The sequence below is a fragment of the Neofelis nebulosa genome, chromosome 6 (genome assembly GCF_028018385.1).
Source record: "Neofelis nebulosa isolate mNeoNeb1 chromosome 6, mNeoNeb1.pri, whole genome shotgun sequence".
NCBI classification, from domain to species: domain Eukaryota; kingdom Metazoa; phylum Chordata; class Mammalia; order Carnivora; family Felidae; genus Neofelis; species Neofelis nebulosa.
This window is the reverse complement of record NC_080787.1, coordinates 34,300,979-34,319,880: the sequence shown is the minus strand read 5'-3', so window position 1 is coordinate 34,319,880 and position 18,902 is coordinate 34,300,979. Positions and strand designations below refer to the sequence as shown.

General features: G+C 54.3%; 1 protein-coding gene across 9 annotated transcripts in view; it reads left to right on the top strand.

Annotated features, from left to right (window-relative positions):
• Window positions 1–18,902, top strand: part of TNXB (tenascin XB) — a 58,204-nt gene that overhangs the window by 22,291 nt on the left and 17,011 nt on the right. For 6 of the 9 annotated variants that reach the window (XM_058733400.1, XM_058733393.1, XM_058733397.1 and 3 more), the window contains 13 exons: window positions 433–726; window positions 2,506–2,796; window positions 3,151–3,456; window positions 5,525–5,857; window positions 8,886–9,188; window positions 10,660–10,959; window positions 12,410–12,697; window positions 12,960–13,268; window positions 13,801–14,109; window positions 14,229–14,531; window positions 14,926–15,276; window positions 16,809–17,132; window positions 17,527–17,877. In XM_058733400.1, the coding sequence (XP_058589383.1) occupies window positions 433–726; window positions 2,506–2,796; window positions 3,151–3,456; window positions 5,525–5,857; window positions 8,886–9,188; window positions 10,660–10,959; window positions 12,410–12,697; window positions 12,960–13,268; window positions 13,801–14,109; window positions 14,229–14,531; window positions 14,926–15,276; window positions 16,809–17,132; window positions 17,527–17,877 (4,062 nt within the window). The remainder of the gene's footprint in view (window positions 1–432; window positions 727–2,505; window positions 2,797–3,150; window positions 3,457–5,524; window positions 5,858–8,885; window positions 9,189–10,659; window positions 10,960–12,409; window positions 12,698–12,959; window positions 13,269–13,800; window positions 14,110–14,228; window positions 14,532–14,925; window positions 15,277–16,808; window positions 17,133–17,526; window positions 17,878–18,902) is intronic. The other 3 variants (XM_058733394.1, XM_058733398.1, XM_058733401.1) reach the window with 3 other exon arrangements.

The window sequence follows — 18,902 nt, the reverse complement described above, 5'->3', positions numbered from 1 at the left end:
GTCCCTCTTTACGGGACTAGGGTAAGTCGCTCTCTGCCACTCCAGATCAAGCTCAGCACTAGGAGAGAGGGTGGTGAGGGAGAGAAAAGTCCAAATGGGTGGAGGAGTCTTCAGCTGCTCCAAAACAGCAATGAGGAGGTTTTGACTCAGGAAGAACCAGGGGGGACCTGAAACTCCCTCAAAGGTCTTGGTATGGAGAGAGACTGGGACCTTTGTGAGGGGCAGGGAGGCTAGCACAAGGGAAGGGCTAAAGTTCTCATTCCAGACAGAGATGGCTGGCTACTCACAGAGGGCTGAGGGTAGGAAAATGGAAGCTTTGAGGGAGGGAGCTGTCCAGGAAGGAGGGACCTAATGGGCTGAGGAAAAGGAAGGAGACCAGGGACAAGGCAGGGGTTGAATCCAACTGCTTTACTTTTGTTCCCCACATTCCAGACAGGGATGGGCCAAAGCCTGGGAAGCCCTTGGCCCCGCCACATCTGGGTGAGCTGACAGTGACTGGCATGGCCTCCAACTCCCTGCTCCTGCAATGGACGGTCCCTGAGGGCGAGTTCGACTCCTTCGTGATCCAGTACAAGGACAGGGACGGGCCCCAGGTTGTCCCTGTGGAGGGGTCCCAGCGCTCGGCCCTCATCACCAACCTGGACCTTGGCCGCAAGTACAAATTTGTGCTATATGGGCTCCTGGGCAAGAAGAGGCATGGCCCCCTGGTGGCTGAAGCCAAGATCTGTGAGTGAGAGCCTTCACACACACTCCTATCTCTGCCCCCGTGCAAAGTCTTGAAGGAGGTCTTCCCAGTGCTTTGGGAACTCCAGGAAGGCTTCCTGGAGGCAGTGGTGCCTGAGGTGAATCCCGAAGGGAAAATAGTGGCAGGTCAGGCAGAGAGGTTGAGGAGGGCAGTGCAGACAGAGGGAGCCATGGAGAATGAGGTGGCAGTGAGTGTGGCCCTGTACAATCTGTTTCCTCTGGATGGAGAGCAGGGTACCTGGAGAGCTGAAGGGACTGGTCTTGTGTGTCTGACTGAGGAGCTTGGCACTTATTTGAGGGCCCCAGGGGGCCTCTGAAGGGTTTTAAGTGGGAGTGACATGATTTCATGCTTATCTTACAAATAACACTGAGGCTGCTGCAGAGAATAGCTGGAGAAGTGAGTTAAGAGCCAGCAGGAAATGATGCTGGCCTGGCTGGAAGGGTGGCAGTGAGGCTGGGTGTGGGAGGTGAAGGATGATGAGGAGGCCCAGGAACTCCCATGTTCTAGATCAAACAGTTCCATTCCCTGAGGCAAGGGACAGCAGAGGTGAGGAACAGCACAGCGTGAGCATTTAACTGTCAAATGTGTTTAAGATGTTCTAAGTGCGTCATCACACTTACTGCCTACAGCAGCCCCATGAGACATACCCATTTATGGATGAGGAGAGTCAAGGCACTGAGAGGGAGAGGGCACTCAAGCAGAAAGTGGTGGGCTGAGGGGTTATCTCTGCTGCCCTCACAGGTCTGGAGGGCAGAGAGAAGGCCTGAAGAGGGTGCTTGGGTGTCCTCAGTGCCAATGGGCAGGAGCCAGAGTGAGGTTGTAGGGGGAGAAGAGACGGGGCGGCTGGAACCCTGGAGATGGACAGCACTCAGGCCCTGAGCAGAGAAAGAGGAGCGTGCAAGGTAGCCCAAGGAGGTGATCTGGGGAGAGGGGCACGGCCAGAGACAGTGGTGTCCTGGATGCCAAAATTAAGGGTGTGGCCAGACATGTCAGATTCCATAAGAGTGATTCAGGGCTACAGAGCGTCCGCAGGACTTAGCAATGGCGAGGCCACCACTGACCCCGGGGAGAGCTGCCAGTGGAAGGTGGAGCCGGATTGAGAGGGTGATGGAGGTGCGGACATGGCTACAACCAGTATAGACGTCTCTTTCTGGAATCTGAGCAAGGAAGAGAGAGCAAGGAGGGAGGGTGGAAGCTGGAGAGAGCTAGCAACTGAGAGGAGGAGCTCCTATCAATGCTGAGGGCACAGTGGCAGGGAGTGAGGGGTTGGTGGTGCGGTGTGAGAAAGGAGGAAGTGGGGCCCAGAGCACAGGTGTGGAAGACTCTCCCATAGTAAAACACTCCAAAGATCGCACTTCCCTCTCTTGGAGGAGAGAGCGGCTAGTAGTTAAGCCTGGAAGCAGTAGAGATTGTCCTGGAAGGCTTCCCTGGCTACGGAGACACAGAAAGGGATGGCTGGGCTCCCTTCTCTCTGAAGTCCGTCACTAGGCTGCGGATAGATTCAGGGCTGCACTAGTCCATAAGGTGCTTCTGTGCCATTTAGAAGAAGGCACCCCTTCTCTAGGTGAGCGTAGCCCCATGCCAGGGCACACAGCTTGGCAAGGAGAGGCTGGCTGAATTTTAGTCTCTTGGTCCTCCCTCAGCCATGCGCCTTTGTGCAGGGAACAGCCTGCACAACCTCACCCAGCATCCCAATGTGGGAGATGGATCTCCCTTCTCCTTTGACCTGTGTTCCTCCTTTTCTCTACCCTTCCTCTCAGTGCCTCAGAGTGATCCCAGCTCAGTGACTCCACCCCGCCTGGGAAAGCTGTGGGTGACAGATCCCACCCCAGATTCACTGCACCTCTCTTGGACTGTCCCTGAGGGCCAGTTTGACTCCTTCGTAGTCCAATACAGGGACAGGAACGGACAGCCCCAGCTGGTGCCCGTGGAAGGGCCTGAGCGCTCGGTCATTGTCTCCTCCCTGGACCCTGACCACAAGTACAGATTCACTCTGTTTGGGATTGCCAACAAGAAGCGGCACGGCCCCCTCACAGCTGATGGCACCACAGGTGAGGGGCAACTACCTAAGCTCCCCCATGACCCCTCCCAGCCTTCCACACCCTTGCCCTCAGCCAGGAACCAGCTGGGGCCTCCCAGTGAGATGGCGGACTCTGAATCCTGGCCCCACTCCCAGGCTGAGGGATAGCCAGCCTCCCCTGTACTGCTGGGTCCCTTCCATCCCATTCAGCTGTTCCCCGAGGCCCAGAAGATGTATCATACCCTGGCTCTGCCAGACTTCCCAGGAGTTCAGCACTCATGCTGATTGATTAGTGACCCACCCGCCAGGTATGACAACCCCTCCAAACCCCAAACACCAATCTGGGGCTGCCAGTATAGCCCTCAGTGGATCCTCTTATTTACAGCCTCAGAGAAGAGAGAGGAGCTCCTCCACCCAGAGTCCCCAGAGCGGCCCCTGCTGGGGGAACTGATGGTGACTCGTGTGACCCCAGACTCCCTGCACCTGTCCTGGACAGTGACCCAGGGTTCCTTCGACTCCTTCATGGTCCAGTACAAGGACGCGCAGGGGCAGTCCCAGGCAGTGCCCGTCAGGGGTGATGAGAACGAGGTCACCATTCCTGGCCTGGAGTCGCACCGGAAGTATAAGATGAACCTCTATGGGCTTCATGGCAGGCAGCGTGTGGGGCCTGTGTCTGTGGTGGCTGTCACAGGTGAGTCAGGGCCACACAGGCCTCCCTCCACTGCCAGCCTCCGGTCCTCTGGGCAGGACCTGGCCCCGGGACTCCTTCGTACTTCTCTCCACCTTCTCTTTCTGGGCTCCAGTTCTGCCAAGCCTCTACCCTGGACTTCCCCACATCCCAGGACTTCTCACCCAGCCAGCAGCCCCTGACCTTCTCCTCAGCTGTGCTTCTCCATCTCCAAGAACCGGCCTCATTTTTCCCATTCCGAATGCCCGGAATCATCCCTCCGCCCCAGGCTGTCCTCTCCACAGATATCCTCAGCCACTGTGTTGCTTCCCCTATCATGGCCTGGCTTGGGGTGCTGTCATTTCTGAGCTTCTGTTGCGGGCTCCCTGCACCTTCCCGCCATTGCTTGCCCTGTTCAGAGCTGGCAGATCCAAGGGACAAGAGTCCCTTGTTTCCCATGTTTCTGGCATGAAAAGGCCTCTTCCCAGGCCCCCACATCCCTGGTTCCCAGCCACCTGGGAGCAGGGCAAAGGGCTCCCTCTCAGTCCCCCTACTTCCCCTCATTCTCCCACCTGTCCAGCCCCCCCGCCCACCGCCCTGGGTCAGCACCATTTCTGTGGTTTTGTAGCATCATGGGTGGGAGCATGGGCTCTGGATCCAACTGCCTGGATTTTAATCCTAGCTCTACAGTTTATTCCCTATGGACCTTGCACAAATTACTAAATCTCTCTGTACCTCAGCTTTCTCATCTGTCAAATGAGGATAATAACGGTCACTACTGCTTCACAGAGTCATTAGAATTAAATCAGTTAACGTACAAACATACATACTTAGAACAGTGCCTGGCACATCGAAACTTTTAAGAATGAGCTGCTAGGGGCGTGCCTGGGTGGCTCAGTCAAACATCCAACTTCAGCTTGGGTCATCATCTCATGGTCTGTGGGTTCGAGCCCTGCGTCGGGCTCTGTGCTGACAGCTCAGAGCTTGCAGCCTGCTTCAGATTCTGTCTTCTTCTCTCTCTCTGCTCCTCCCCCGCTCTCTCTCTCTCTCTCAAAATAAATAAACATTTAAAAATTAAAAAAAAAAAAGAATGAGCTGCTATTTCTCCCTGATTCTCTCCCTTCCCAGTATCCTTTTTTGTCTCCTTTATCTCCCTAACTTCCCCATTGTTGCCTCCTCCCTCTTCAATCTCCTGTCCCCTGGGTAGTACCCTGTGGACCAGGGAGTGGGTTACAGAAGCCAGTCTCCCATCTCCGTGGAGCCTCAGCAGAGACCTAGTTGCCAGACAGTGGATAGGTACCCTCAGGGCTGTGATTCTAGACCCCGCTAGGGAAGAGCATGGCCCTCCCTAGCCTTCTACCCCAAATCTTTCTCCCACTGGGGCACCTGGGTGGCTCAGTTGGCTAAGCATCCGACTTCAGCTCAGGTCATGATCTCACTGTCCGTGGGTTCAAGCCCCGCGTCGGGCTCTGTGCTGACGGCTCAGAGCCTGGAGCCTATTTCGGATTCTGTGTCTCCCTCTCTCTCTGCCCCTCCCCCGTTCATGCTCTGTCTCTCTCTGTCTCAAAAATAAATAAATGTTAAAAAAAAAAATTAAAAAAAAAAAAATCTTTCTCCCACTCTTGTCTGAAGTAGAAGGAGGGACAGGACTGTCCAGGGAGGCCCTAGCCAAGGTAGATTCTGTCTGGTGTCTTGGTAAGTGGGGTGGGGCAGCTGGAAAGCCCTAGGGAGGTGCTGGAGCTGAAAGGGAAGAAGGCAAATGTGAAGACGCCTTACTGCCCCCTCGATTTCAGCACTGTCAGAGGACATGGGAGAAAGTTCCTCAGAATTTCCTTTCTTCCCATCTCAGCTCTTTTCTCAGACTGCGGTCACCCCCACAGAATCCACCAGTACAATTCCTGCCAGCAGTATCTACAGGGCTCAGGGGCCTGTCTCAACTCTCTCCAATGAGTTACTGAATGGCTGATACAAATGCTACCCGAACCCCAAAGCCTATGGCTTGAGGACTTTATTTGCTGGATATACTTGATTGTCATAATTCACCAACAAAGCAAGTTAGGCTGTAAGTCTGTATCCTCATCTCTTCTCTCAGCCCCCCAGGAGGTTGTGGAGGAGACCCCCAGCCCCACAGAGCCCAGCACGGAGGCCCCAGAGTCCCCCGAGGAGCCCCTGCTGGGGGAGCTGACAGTGACAGGATCGTCCCCAGACTCGCTGAGCCTCTCGTGGACCGTCCCCCAGGGCCACTTCGACTCCTTCACTGTCCAGTACAAGGACAGGGACGGGCGGCCCCAGGTGGTGCGTGTCGGGGGTGAGGAGAGTGAGGTCACCGTCGGGGGCCTGGAGCCGGGGCGCAAGTACAAGATGCACCTGTATGGCCTGCACAGGGGGCAGCGCTGGGGCCCCGTGTCCACCGTGGGCGTGACTGGTGAGTGAGAGCTGGGGCCTGCTTCCTTTTCCTCCCACCAGTGGCCCCCAGCCTTCCTGTGGCCATTGCTCTCCCTTGCTGCAGTGGTAGTATGACCCCTTGCCCCCACCACCTCCTCCTACCCTGCCCCTTACCGAGGGAGGACCTAAAAAGAGCAGTTTGCCAGGGACTGGGATATAACCAGCTTTGTGACCTTTAACAATTTTAAATTTTCTGTGCCTGTTTCCTCATGTGTAAAATGAGGACAGTAACAGCCGCCCACAGAATTGTAGTGAGGATTAAATGAGTTAACAGACATGAAGCACTAAGAAAGGGCAGGCACAGAGTACACATGCTGCCAGTGTTGCCACAAAAATGATTATAATTATCCTGAGTCTGGGGTTTGCTCTGTCCTCTTTGGCTGGTTTAGCTGCTTAGGTGGTCGGATGTGCATGAGGCATTGGGCCTCTCCATCAGTAGCTGGAAACTTTCTTTACCACTCATCCAGTGAGTGACTTTGAAGCAAAGAGGGACATCCGTTCCACTCCCTGCCTTGGGCCCAGGTTGGGGCCACCTGGGCACCACAGAGGAAGCAGCCTGGGGAATCCCTCCAGGGCCTCAGCAGCTGGGGACCAGAACCAAGGCAGACCTCTGGGACTTGGCTATTCTCCTGCTGACTTGCCCACCTCGGTCACAGGAAGGGGCCTCTCTTTTCCCTTTGCTCACTGAAACAGACACACCTTTTTCCAAACAACTTTTAGTATAAGGAGGAAGATTAAACACTTAAAAGCAGAAAAACAAGTTTTCAGAGCATGGTTTCTGTACTCCCACGAAGCCCAACCTTACAGTGACTTGGCTGGCTTAGTTTACAGAACCTTCTACTCCTAATTTCTTTTTGTTCTTCAGTTAGCTCCATTATCAGAGTAGGAAAAGTGATGGGTAGCTGGAGCCTGCTGAGCTGACCAAGGGGCTGTGCCTGGCATAAAGCACATGCTGTACCACTGCCAGGAGAAAATATGTACATAGCCTATTAGAAACATTTCTAGGGGCCTCTGGGTGGCTCAGTCAGTTAAGTGTGTGACTCTTGATCTCAGCTCAGGTCTTGATCTCAGGGTCATGAATTTGAGCCCTGCATTGAGCTCTGTGCTGGGCATGAGGCCTACTGAAAAGGAAGGAAGGAAGGAAGGAAAGAAAGGAAGGAAGAAAAAAAAAGAAAGAAAAAAGAAAAAGGGAGGGAGGGAGGAAGAAAGAAAAAGAAAGGAAAGAAAGAGGAAGGGAGGGAGAAAGGGAGGGAGGAAGGAAGGAAGGAAGGAAAGAAGGAAGGAAGGACAGAAAGAGACAGGGAGTGAGGGAAGGAGGAAGGAAGGAAGAAAAGAGAAAGAAGGAAGGAAGAAAGGAAGGAAGAAAAGAAACATTTCTAAATTAGAAAAAGATTACGTCAAATGCAACATGGTAATGGCATGCCCATGGGTAGTTGTAGTTCTACCTTTTCCAGGTAAGCCAAGCCACAACAGTAAGGCTTATTTGACAGTGAGGGACAGTTTCTCTTCCTTGCAGAAAGAAGTACAGACAGGGCACAAATGAGCAGGCAATGGATGCTACAGGACCTATCAGAGGTAGAAGGAACATGAAATACAATACCAGCTCTCATACCTGGTACTGAGTAGATGCAGCCACTCCCACCCACCTTAAGCTGCCTTCAGCCCTGCCCTCCCCGCTCAGAATCATTTCTTTCTGAGGCCTCACCAACGACCCATTTTTAAAGCAGGTTTTATCTGTCTGGAGCTTAGTCTTATCCTCCTGCAGACGCCAGAGAAAACAGCTCTTGGAAACCACACCCAGCAGCCTCCTCCACTGTTTTACTTCTTGGGACCACCTTCCAGATTTGGTCACTATTGAGGAATGCCACCCACACTCAGCTGATTCTGGGGCAGTGGGGACCAACAGGTTCTGAGCTCAGCCTTTCCCAGCAGAGTCGTGCAGACCACTCAGTAATTTAACAAGCATTTGTGGAGCACCCACAGTGTGCCAGGTGCTGGGGACACAGCCATGAGCAAGGCTAAGCCCCTGCCCATGGAGGTCACATTCTAGCAGAGGGAAACAGACACCAAACTGCACAAATCTGTCAGCGCTACTGAACGTGACAGTGATTAGCCCTGGAGAGAAAAGCCAAGTCCAGCAGGCGAGATGGTGAATCGGTAGAAAGGGGGTAGGAAATGGCCTCTCTAAGGGAAGGAGGGAGAGGACGAGGCACGCGGGCCTTTGGGAAGAAGATCCAGGGCAGAGGGAAAGTGCCCTGACCATTTGTGGGCGAGCCAGGAATGTTTGGAATGGGGGAGGGGGATATGTGAGAGATGATCAATCACTTGGGACCTCAGAGGCTTTTGCCCTGAGTGAGATGGAAGTCATTTTGGGAACAGGCTCTGACTAACATTGATCGGAGGCAGGATGAGGGTGGAGGAGGGAGGTGATTTAGGAGACCTTGGTAGCCCAGTAAGAGCCGGTGGCACTTGGTGCTTGGGGATGGAGGCAGCGGGGCAGAGTTAGTGAGGGGGCATCAGCTGCTGAAGGGGACAACAGAACTTCCTCACAGGCTAGATGTGGGGTGTGAGAGGACTCGGACAATGCCCAGAATGAAGTTGTGGCTTTGCCAAGGTGGGGAGGCTGTGGACTGAGCAGGTGTGGCGGGTGGGGAGTCTCTGAGCCCGGTTTTGGACTTAATGAGTTTGAGACACAGACCAGGCACCCAACGAAGATGCCAGGCAAACACTGAGTCTGCGGGTCCCGGGAGAGGGGACTTGGAGCACTGACGCACAAGGGAAGTTCAGCCACTTTACCAGGGTCTCAGTGACGGTGCACACCCCTCCCCAGCCCCAGCACAGCCCCAGATCCTGGCAGGGACTGAGTGAGGGGTTGTGGCCGGACAGATGTTGCCAAATTAGTGTAGTTTTAATCAGAACCACCTCGTGGGCACCACAAAAACAACAGACATAACTACTAACAAGGGAAAGAGGGGCTTTTCCTAACGGTCTCCCACCGTCTCTATCAGCTCCACAACCGGAAGAGACTCCAGCCACGGAGCCCCCCCTGGAGCCACACCTGGGAGAGCTGACAGTGACAGATGTGACCCCCAACTCCGTGGGCCTCGCATGGACAGTCCCAGAGGGCCAGTTTGACTCCTTCATGGTCCAGTACAAGGACAGGGACGGGCAGCCCCAGGTGGTGCCTGTGGCCTCAGACCAGCGTGAGGTCACCATCCCCGGCCTGGAGCCTGCACGCAAATACAAGATGAACTTCTATGGGCTACATGGTGGCCAGCGTGTGGGCCCCCTCTCTGTGGTAGCTGTGACCGGTGAGTGAGCAGGGATGAGGCAGTCCCCATCCCTGGTTACCCAGAATCCTCCCCACCCCACAACCCTCTCTGAGACCCTGCCTCAGTGGCTTCCACAGGTCCTTCCTGAGGTCACAGGCACCTTACTCTGTTCCCTGGCCCCTTGGCGTCTTCCCCAGCTAGAACCTTCCCTGCCCTCCCAGTCCCCAGCTCCATTCTGCCCTTTTCCCCAGGCAGGAATGTCTTGCTTCCATTTGATCTAAATCCAGTTGCAGACTGTTTGTCTCCCCTGATTGCCCACAGCTGTTTCCTTCCTTTCTCTTTACAACCCTGCTGTGACCTGGACACAGCCGCCACCTTCCCCTGATGCCCTTTTTTTCTAGTTGAGCTTAAATGGCACGCATCCCTTGAATCTCTCCTCAGAGGCCCTTAGCACCCTGGGTGCTATAGCCTGCCTTCCTCCCAGAAGTGGCCCTTGCTCTTAGCTTCCTGGGCACAGGTTGCCGCCGTTTCTTCTGCCAGTGTCTGGTGAAACCCATGGACCCCTCTCGGAGCAGTGTTTTATTATCTTTTTTAAATTAAGTTTATTATTTTTTTTTATTAAAAAAAAATTTTTTTTAACGTTTGTTTATTTTTGAGACAGAGAGAGACAGAGCATGAACAGGGGAGGGGCAGAGAGAGAGGGAGACACAGAATCTGAAACAGGCTCCAGGCTCTGAGCTGTCAGCACAGAGCCCGACGTGGGGCTCGAACCCACGGACCGTGAGATCATGACCTGAGCCGAAGTCGGACGCTTAACCGACCAAGCCACCCAGGCGCCCCAAGTTTATTTTTTTAAGTTTATTTGAGAGAGACAGAGAGAGTGAGTGGGGCGTGGGGCAGAGAGAGAGGGGGGACAGACGATCCAAAGCAGGCTCCATGTAGACAGCGGAGAGCCTGACATGAGGCTCGAACCCGTAATCTCAAGGTCATGACCTGAGCTGAAGTCAGACGCTCAACTGACTGAGCCACCCAGGCACCCCTCAGAGCAGTGTTTTAAAATCTATAAAATAAAGGCATAGGATTACAGAGGAAGCCAATTATATTGATATTCAATTATCAAAATATTTTAAATTCAAATTTATGATTTAGTAATACAAGAACTTCTTTATTCATTAAATAATAAGAGTTAGAGGATTGTATAATAACATACCCATGTTTAGAAGTAGTTGGTCATGAGAGTAAATGGTATTTTGAAATTTCTGTAGTAATTCTAAGGTGATGGGAAAACATCTGTTGATTCCTAATAGAACAAAGTCACAGGTACTGCTGGTACCTCAGTGGTTTGTCACCTATATTCATCATTGAAGGAAATGCTACATTTCAGTTACAGGTCAGGGAAAATATGGATCATAGTTTAAGGATCCCTTGAGGCCCTGGGAGGCCAGAAGTTCAAGGGGGAAGTTCTCCTGCCCAAGACCTCAGCCATGTTCTTTGTTTTCCTGGATCCTAGCTCCCCTCCCTCCAGCCCCAACCACAGAGTCCCCCCAGGAGCCACGCCTCGGGGAGCTGACAGTGACAGACCTGACCCAGGACTCTGTGAGCCTCTCGTGGACGGTCCCTGAGGGTGAATTCGACTCCTTTGTGGTCCAGTACAAAGACAGGGATGGGCAGCCCCAGGTGGTGCCTGTGGCCGCAGACCAGCGGGAGGTCACCATCCCTGGCCTGGAGCCCAGTAGGAAATATAAGTTCCTGCTCTTTGGGATTCAGGATGGGAAAAGACGCAGCCCAGTCTCTGTGGAGGCAAAGACAGGTGAGAGCCCTCCAGCCCCCCAGCGGCCTTCCCACCATTTTTCACACTGCCTTATCTCTTTCCTTCTGCTGGTCTGCCCTCTGTCCATCTCTTTTGATTCATTTGAAAAGCCACAGTGGGACCCCTGGGTGGCTCAGTTGGTTGAGAGTCTGACTTTGGCTCAGGTCATGATCTCGAAGTCTGTGAGTTCGAGCCCCATATCGGGCTCAGTGCTGACTGACAGCTCAGAGCCTGCAGCCTGCTTCAGATTCTGTGTCTCCCTCTCTCTCTGCTTCTCCCCTCCTCACGCTCTGTCTCTCTCTCAAAATAATAAATAAATACTTAAAAAAGAAAAGAAAAGAAAAGCCACACTGCCTGCCCCAGTTCAAGGAAAACGAGCCCAGTTCCTGGGTCTGCTCTGCTGGTTGATTTTTTTCTCTCTTTTCATAATTTCCACTTCTGTTGAATGGGGGAAGCCCCTTCAGAACACTTCCTGGAAAGTGGGACAGACTGGGGGTGCTGGGGAGGGGTGAAGGGAGCCAGGAGCCCTTTCTGCCTGCCTGGGTCTTGCCGCCATCAACCTTGTGCAGCTGTCACCTCCTGAGAGTTTTGCCATCACCCAGTTTTCTTACGCTACTGGCTTATGCTCGTTGCATCCCCTATCTGCAGCCCCCAGAGGACCCTTTCCCTCCTGTGGCCTCTTCCTGGAGCCTCAGAAACTGGGAACCAGAGGAGCCCAGGGCTGGCTGCCCAGCCAGTCTCAGTCAATTCCAGCCCAGCTGTGCCCCTTTCCTGGGTTTCAGTCCAGGCCCTCCCCTGCCCCTGGGGGCTCCCTGATGCCAGAAAACTCTAGCAATAACAATGCTGTCAGCGTCCTCTCTGGCCAAGAAGGCAGTGGGCCAGCTCCTTCTCAGGCCTCAGGATGGCTTTGGGACAGACACCAGATCCTTTCTCCATGTGAGCTCCCCTTCTCCTCCCCTGACCCCAAGTTGGCAGCCCCCACTACTTTCCCAGGTCCTGTGAGGGCCACCTCCATCATAACATCCTGCTTTCCCACCTGCTATCTGCACTCATTGGGGATCCTGTGCCCCCTCTGATGTCCCCAGGACCCTCAGAATTTCCCCAGGGGCCAGTCAAATCATAAAGGGTAGACTTCTTGGTAAAAGAAAATAAGTAAACCAAGATGCACCCTACTAGGAAAATAGTCTTTAGTAGGCGGGAAGAGTCTGGAAAGTTGGAGGAATAAGATAAGCAGGAAGCTAGGGATTCTTTTTTCCCAGAGATGTCACACTGGCTAAGTGGAGGGAGGCATGAGCCAGTTGGGGACGGTAGCAGAGATGGGAGGGTGATGGAAATATTTTGGGGAAGCACTGATCATTTGGGCAGTCCTGGGTTTTTCCAGCTCTAGCGGGAAGTAGTCAAAGAGTCATCCTGGAAAAAAATAAACATAAGAATCTTTCCTCTCTTTTAGCTGCCCAAGGTGACGCCAGCCTTGGGGCCCCGCCCCGCCTTGGGGAGCTGTGGGTGACAGATCCCACCCTAGACTCACTGCGCCTCTCCTGGACAGTCCCCGAGGGCCACTTTGACTCCTTTGTTGTCCAGTTCAAGGACAGGGACGGCCCCCAAGTGGTGCCTGTGGAGGGCTATGAGCGCTCAGTCACCATCACCCCTCTGGACACTGGCCGCAAGTACAGATTCCTCCTTTATGGGCTCCTGGGCAAGAGGCGCCATGGCCCCCTCACTGCCGAAGGCACCACAGGTGAGAACATGCCCTGCAGGGCCAGGCTCTGCTCCTGGGACTCCCCCAGGGAAGGCATCAGCAACCTGCCAGGCCAGGGAAGCAGGTGGCCACTTGTGGTGGCTGCCATCACAGTTGTTATTCTCCTTGCACAATCCCATAGCACTGGCCCTATAGGACTCAGCTGTGGCAAAGCCCTGTCTACAGACCTCTCAGTCCTGCCCTTTGAGTTCACCCAGGCCACCAGAAACATGCAGCTCTTTCCTTTCTGTCTCCATCTCAGAGATCCGGAGTGCTGTGGATGATGCTAAAGCAAAGCATCCCCTAAAGCCCCATCTTGGGGAGGAGCTACAGGTGACCAGCGTGACCCCAGACTCTGTGAGCCTCTCGTGGACAGTCCCTGAGGGCCAGTTTGACTCCTTTGTGGTCCAGTACAAGGACAGAGATGGGCAGCCGCAGGTGGTGCCTGTGGAGGGCAGCCTCAGGGAGGTTCGCATCCCGGGCCTGGACCCAAACCGCAGGTATAAGCTCCTGCTGTACGGACTGCACCAGGGCAAACGTGTGGGTCCCATCTCTGCCATCGCCATGACTGGTGAGTGAGGCTGTGGCCAGAGTATGCCGTCCCTCCTTCTGGCTTCAGCTCGCCTGGCCTGACCCAGCCAGGGGATTTCTGAGCTTCCCATTTCCCTTCTTTTAGGGGAAGGGATGAGGTTTATCGAGGCATAATTTACATACAATTCTGTGTGAACAATGAGTGTTGGTAAATGTCTAAGTCATGAAACCATTGCAACAACTGAGATATAAAACATTTCCATTGACCCAAGAAACCCATTTCCCCATGCCCCTTTGCAATCAGTTTTCCCGAACCCAGCCTCTGGCAGCCACTAACTGTTTTCTCTCCTTACAGTTTTGCCTTTGTAAGCATCTCTTTTAACAGAATGTGCAATACATATTTTGTGCTTGGTTTCCAATCTCTTGGAAATTCATCCCCCTGTATCATAGTTGGTCCTTTTTATTGCTGAACTCTTGCCATCACGTCCTTCACTCTTTCCCTCGTTCTCTCTTCTTGGAGAGTCTTGCAATGACAGACCGGTCACCCATCTCTCCCTGTCTCTCTGAACCAGCCTCCAGAGAAGATATCGAAACCGAGGCCCTAGGTCCTCCAGGGCCTGAGCCCCGCCTAGGGGAGGTGACTGTGGAGGAAGCCACGCCAGACACCTTGCATCTCTCCTGGACAGTGATGGAGGGAGATTTTGACTCCTTTGAGGTCCAGTACACAGACAAAGATGGGCAACTCCAAGTAGTCAAAGTAGATGGTGACCGGAATGACATCATCCTTACTGGCCTGGAATCTGACCACAGATACCTGGTGACCCTGTATGGTTTCCATGGCCAGCAGCATGTGGGTCCTGCCCACATTGAGGCCCTCACAGGTGAGCAAGGAGAGCTCTGCTACCTTCCAAATGGCTGTGAGAGCACAGTGGAGAGCAGTGTCCCCATGGTCATCCTGCACCCCCCCTTCTCTGTCTCTCTCTCTCCTGTCTCTGTTCAGTCCCAAGGGAAGAGGAGGATGAACCTTCAGAACCTCCCATCAAGCCACAGCTGGGGCAGCTGGCAGTGACAGATGCCACCCCCGACTCCCTGCACCTCTCCTGGACTGTCCCCGAGGGCCAGTTTGACCACTTCCTGGTCCAGTACAAGAACGGGGATGGGCAGCCCAAGGCGGTGAGGGTGCCAGGGAATGAGGACCAGGTCACCATCTCAGGCCTGGAGCCAGACCACAAGTACAAGATGAACCTGTATGGCTTCCATGGTGGCCAGCGCATGGGCCCCGTCTCTGCCTTTGGGGTGACGGGTGAGTGGACGGTGGAAGCCCCAGGGTGGGGTCAGCCAGGGAGGGGGGTCATCTCTCTCGGGCAATGGGTGAGTGGGGTGCAGGAAGTTCCTTAGCTGGAGGCTGAGCCATGGTGCCCTTTGTGCCTCCCCTTGGGGACCAAGGGGTCCTCCTGGGCAGAGAAGGGCCTCCATGAGCTGTGCTGGTGGCTCTCTAGGGTTCCCCACAGCTGATCCTGGAGACTCTCCTGCATGTTTTTGAGATGTCAGCTGAGCAAGCCCAGCCAGCCCCGAGCATGGGCTTCTCTGAACTGAATTTGGGGCCCCCAGACATGGTCACAGCTCTCCATTCTCCTAAGATCCAAGGACATCTCTTGGGGATCCTGCCTCATCCTTTCTGTGTGTCTCCTTTTCAGCTGCAGAGGAAGAGACCCCAACCTCTACTGAGGTGGAGGAGACCCCCAGCCCCACAGAGCCTAGCACGGAGGCCTCAGAGTCCCCCGAGGAGCCCCTGCTGGGGGAGCTGACAGTGACAGGATCGTCCCCAGACTCGCTGAGCCTCTCATGGACCGTCCCCCAGGGCCACTTTGACTCCTTCACTGTCCAGTACAAGGACAGGGACGGGCGGCCCCAGGTGGTGCGTGTCGGGGGTGAGGAGAGTGAGGTCACCGTCGGGGGCCTGGAGCCGGGGCGCAAGTACAAGATGCACCTGTATGGCCTGCACAGGGGGCAGCGCTGGGGCCCCGTGTCCACTGTGGGCGTGACTGGTGAGTGAGGGTGAGAGCTGGGCTGGTGGGGAAGAAGGCCCTACAACACTTTCCCATTATTACCACCTGCATGAAAACAAATACTCGACACAACACATCTTCTTCTGCACATCAGATCTTGGCCCGAGGATCTTGGTAAAGGGCACGCTCAGATGGCGCAGGTTTGGGCTGGGGCCAGAGATTCTCATTCTAATGTGATGAGGATGCTGCTGGTCGCAGGACCACACTTTGAGTAGCAAAACTCCTCACTCACAACAAAGCAATTGGATGCTTTCCTAGAATTTTTTGGACAGAATTGTACTTGCATCCCTGATTTCTCCCAGAGGCTCAGCTTCTCTGTAGTTCACTGGCGGCTGGGGGGAGGGGGAGACAGAGGGTGTTCAGGATGCAGCATGCTGATGGAAGCACCTCTGGGCCCCATGGTTGGGGTATTACCAGACTTAGGATTCCCAAGGGCCAACAAGACTGGATGCCCTGAGCCAAGCACTGTGGGAGTTCCCTGGGGTAAGCCTGATCATGGCAGAGAGACAAGTTCTTATGGTGATGGGGCTCCCAAGCACAGGGAGACAGGCTGTGAACCAGCAGTCAGGTAACAGGGGATATTTGTATGACAGGAAGCCCCAGGGCCAGGCCAGACTGGGGAGCATGCCTAAGCCAGCCTGCCTGCGGGTGTCCACGGGACAGCTGAGAACCGAAGTTGGGCAGAAGTTAGCTTGGTGACAGTGTTGGAGTCAGATCCACGTCACAACTGGTGCCAAGGACTGGAAACTAGTGGCCCATGAGAGAGACCAAGAGGGTTTTGTGTGAGATCTTCTGAGTTGGGGAGAGAGTCTTGAGTAGGGGTGGGCTGTAGGGACAGCTCAGAAGCCAGGGATTTCTCCCGGGGATAGAGAGTGTTGTTGCATAGTTAAGCTAAGGCTGACACCATCAAATGTGCACTGAAAGGCTCATCCTGGCCCCCTGTGAGGAACGGGTGGGACAGGGAGGCAGGGAGCCCAGTAGGGACGTGGAGATTCAGGTGAGAGGCAACGGTGTTAGGGGAGTGCAGGTGAGGCAAGCCAGGCTGGTGGGGCTGCAGGTGTGGGGAGTGAGGAGACCCAGGAGGAACTTGAGAGTGAGTTGCACACTGTTGAGTCTCATGGCAGCTGGGGACAGGAACAGATCCAGGAAGATTCCAGGCTTCCAGTTGAGGAAGGGGGTTCTGAGCTGTTTGGGAGCACTCAACATGAGCTAAAGGGAGTGAGGTGCCAAGGAGACCCCAGTGGAGGGAGGCCCAGGGCACAGTGTGCAAGGGAGGTGGGTGCAGGAAAAACTGGGAGAGGTGGCGGGGTGTGGGTAGGGGTGGGTGAGGGCAGGGCGAGATGAGGGTAAGGGGCAGAGAAGGCCAACATTGAGGGACTGGGAAGAGTAGATGAGTTAGAGCCACTGTGGCCAGCGATGCTGTGTTCCTCATTATCTTATGTTTGTAATACACCTGCTTATAGTCTGACCTGCCTGCCTGTCCTCACCTGTCCCTGTGTGTCTCTGTGCAGCTCCAGAATATGAAGCCATGACCACCCAAGCCCCGTCCACCATGGCCCTTGAGCCTCCCACGAAGCCACGGCTGGGGCAGCTGGCAGTGACAGACGCCACCCCCGACTCCCTGCACCTCTCCTGGACTGTCCCCGAGGGCCAGTTTGACCACTTCCTGGTCCAGTACAAGAACGGGGATGGGCAGCCCAAGGCGGTGAGGGTGCCAGGGAATGAGGACCAGGTCACCATCTCAGGCCTGGAGCCAGACCACAAGTACAAGATGAACCTGTATGGCTTCCACGGTGGCCAGCGCACGGGCCCCATCTCTGCCTTTGGGGTGACGGGTGAGTGGACGGTGGAAGCCCCAGGGTGGGGTCAGCCAGGGAGGGGGGTCACCTCTCTCGGGTGATGGGTGAGTGGGGTGCAGGAGGTCCCTTAGCTGGAGGCTGAGCCATGGTGCCCTTTGTGCCTCCCCTTGGGGACCAAGGGGTCCTCCTGGGCAGAGAAGGGCCTCCATGAGCTATGCTGGTGTCTGTTCAGAGTTCCCCACTGCTGACCCTGGAAACCCCCAAGCATGTTTTTGAGATGTCAGCTGAGCAAGCCCAGCCAGCCCCGAGCATGGGCTTCTCTGAACTGAATTTGGGGCCCCCAGACATGGTCACAGCTCTCCATTCTCCTAAGATCCAAGGACATATCCTGGGGATCCTGCCTCATCCTTTCTGTGTGTCTCCTTTTCAGCTGCAGAGGAAGAGACCCCAACCTCTACTGAGGTGGAGGAGACCCCCAGCCCCACAGAGCCCAGCACGGAGGCCCCAGAGTCCCCCGAGGAGCCCCTGCTGGGGGAGCTGACAGTGACAGGATCGTCCCCAGACTCGCTGAGCCTCTCGTGGACCGTCCCCCAGGGCCACTTCGACTCCTTCACTGTCCAGTACAAGGACAGGGACGGGCGGCCCCAGGTGGTGCGTGTCGGGGGTGAGGAGAGTGAGGTCACCGTCGGGGGCCTGGAGCCGGGGCGCAAGTACAAGATGCACTTGTATGGCCTGCACAGGGGGCAGCGCTGGGGCCCTGTGTCCACTGTGGGCGTGACTGGTGAGTGAGGGTTAAAGAGCCTCCTGGGTTGCGTGGGGTAAGGTTACATTGGTAGAGCTCCGGGGTGTCCTACACTGGAGAGCCAGGATCCTCAAACCCCACGTAACCCACCCTTTGTCTAGTAACATCTCAGGAAAGTGTGATGTGGTGTCTGGAGTGGAAGCCTTTGAGGCAGTGATACCTTGACCCATTTGTGGCTTTCTGCTTTGCCTGGATACACTGGAAAGATCTTTTTTGCGTGTGTGGTTGAAACAAATTCCATGAAATACTAATTCATTCAGCAAATATTTACTATACACGACTTGAATTTACACACAAAAGAGAAAAAAATAGCAAACGAAATCCTATGTGTCCTTTGCCATCCTAATGTTACCTCCTGGCCAGCCTGGCTCATCCCACTCTCTTTCTGCCCTCCTCCCACCAGAATATGTTCTTTATTAACAGCTTAATTGAGATATAATTTACATGCCATAAAATTCGCCAGTTTTAAGTATACAGTTTCATGATTTCTAGTATATTTACAGAGTTGTGCAACCATCAGCCCTATCTAATTTTAGAACTTTCCATCGGCCCATGAAGAAAACTGGTGTGCAGATGTGCAGATCCAGGCCACCATTAATTTACTTTCTATCTCTGTAGATTTGCCTTTTCTGAACATAGACACGTGGTATCACCCAATATGTGTTCTTCTGTGTCCGGCCTCTTTCACTGAACGTGTTTTTGAGGTTCCATGTTGTAACCTGTAGGTGTACATCATTCCTTTTGTCTAAATAGTATTCCAGTGTATGGATATACTGTTGTAAGCTCATCCCAGACACTCTATACTTCATTGCTTCATATTTAAGTGTATTACTCTTTTCAAAAAGACTAAAAATAGAGGCACCTGGGTGGTTCAGTTGGTTGAGCCTCCAACCTCGGCTCAGCTCATGATCTCGCAGTCTGTGGGTTTGAGCCCCGTGTCAGGCTCTATGCTGACATCTCAGAGCCTGGAGCCTGCTTTGGATTCTGTGTTTCCCTCTCTCTCT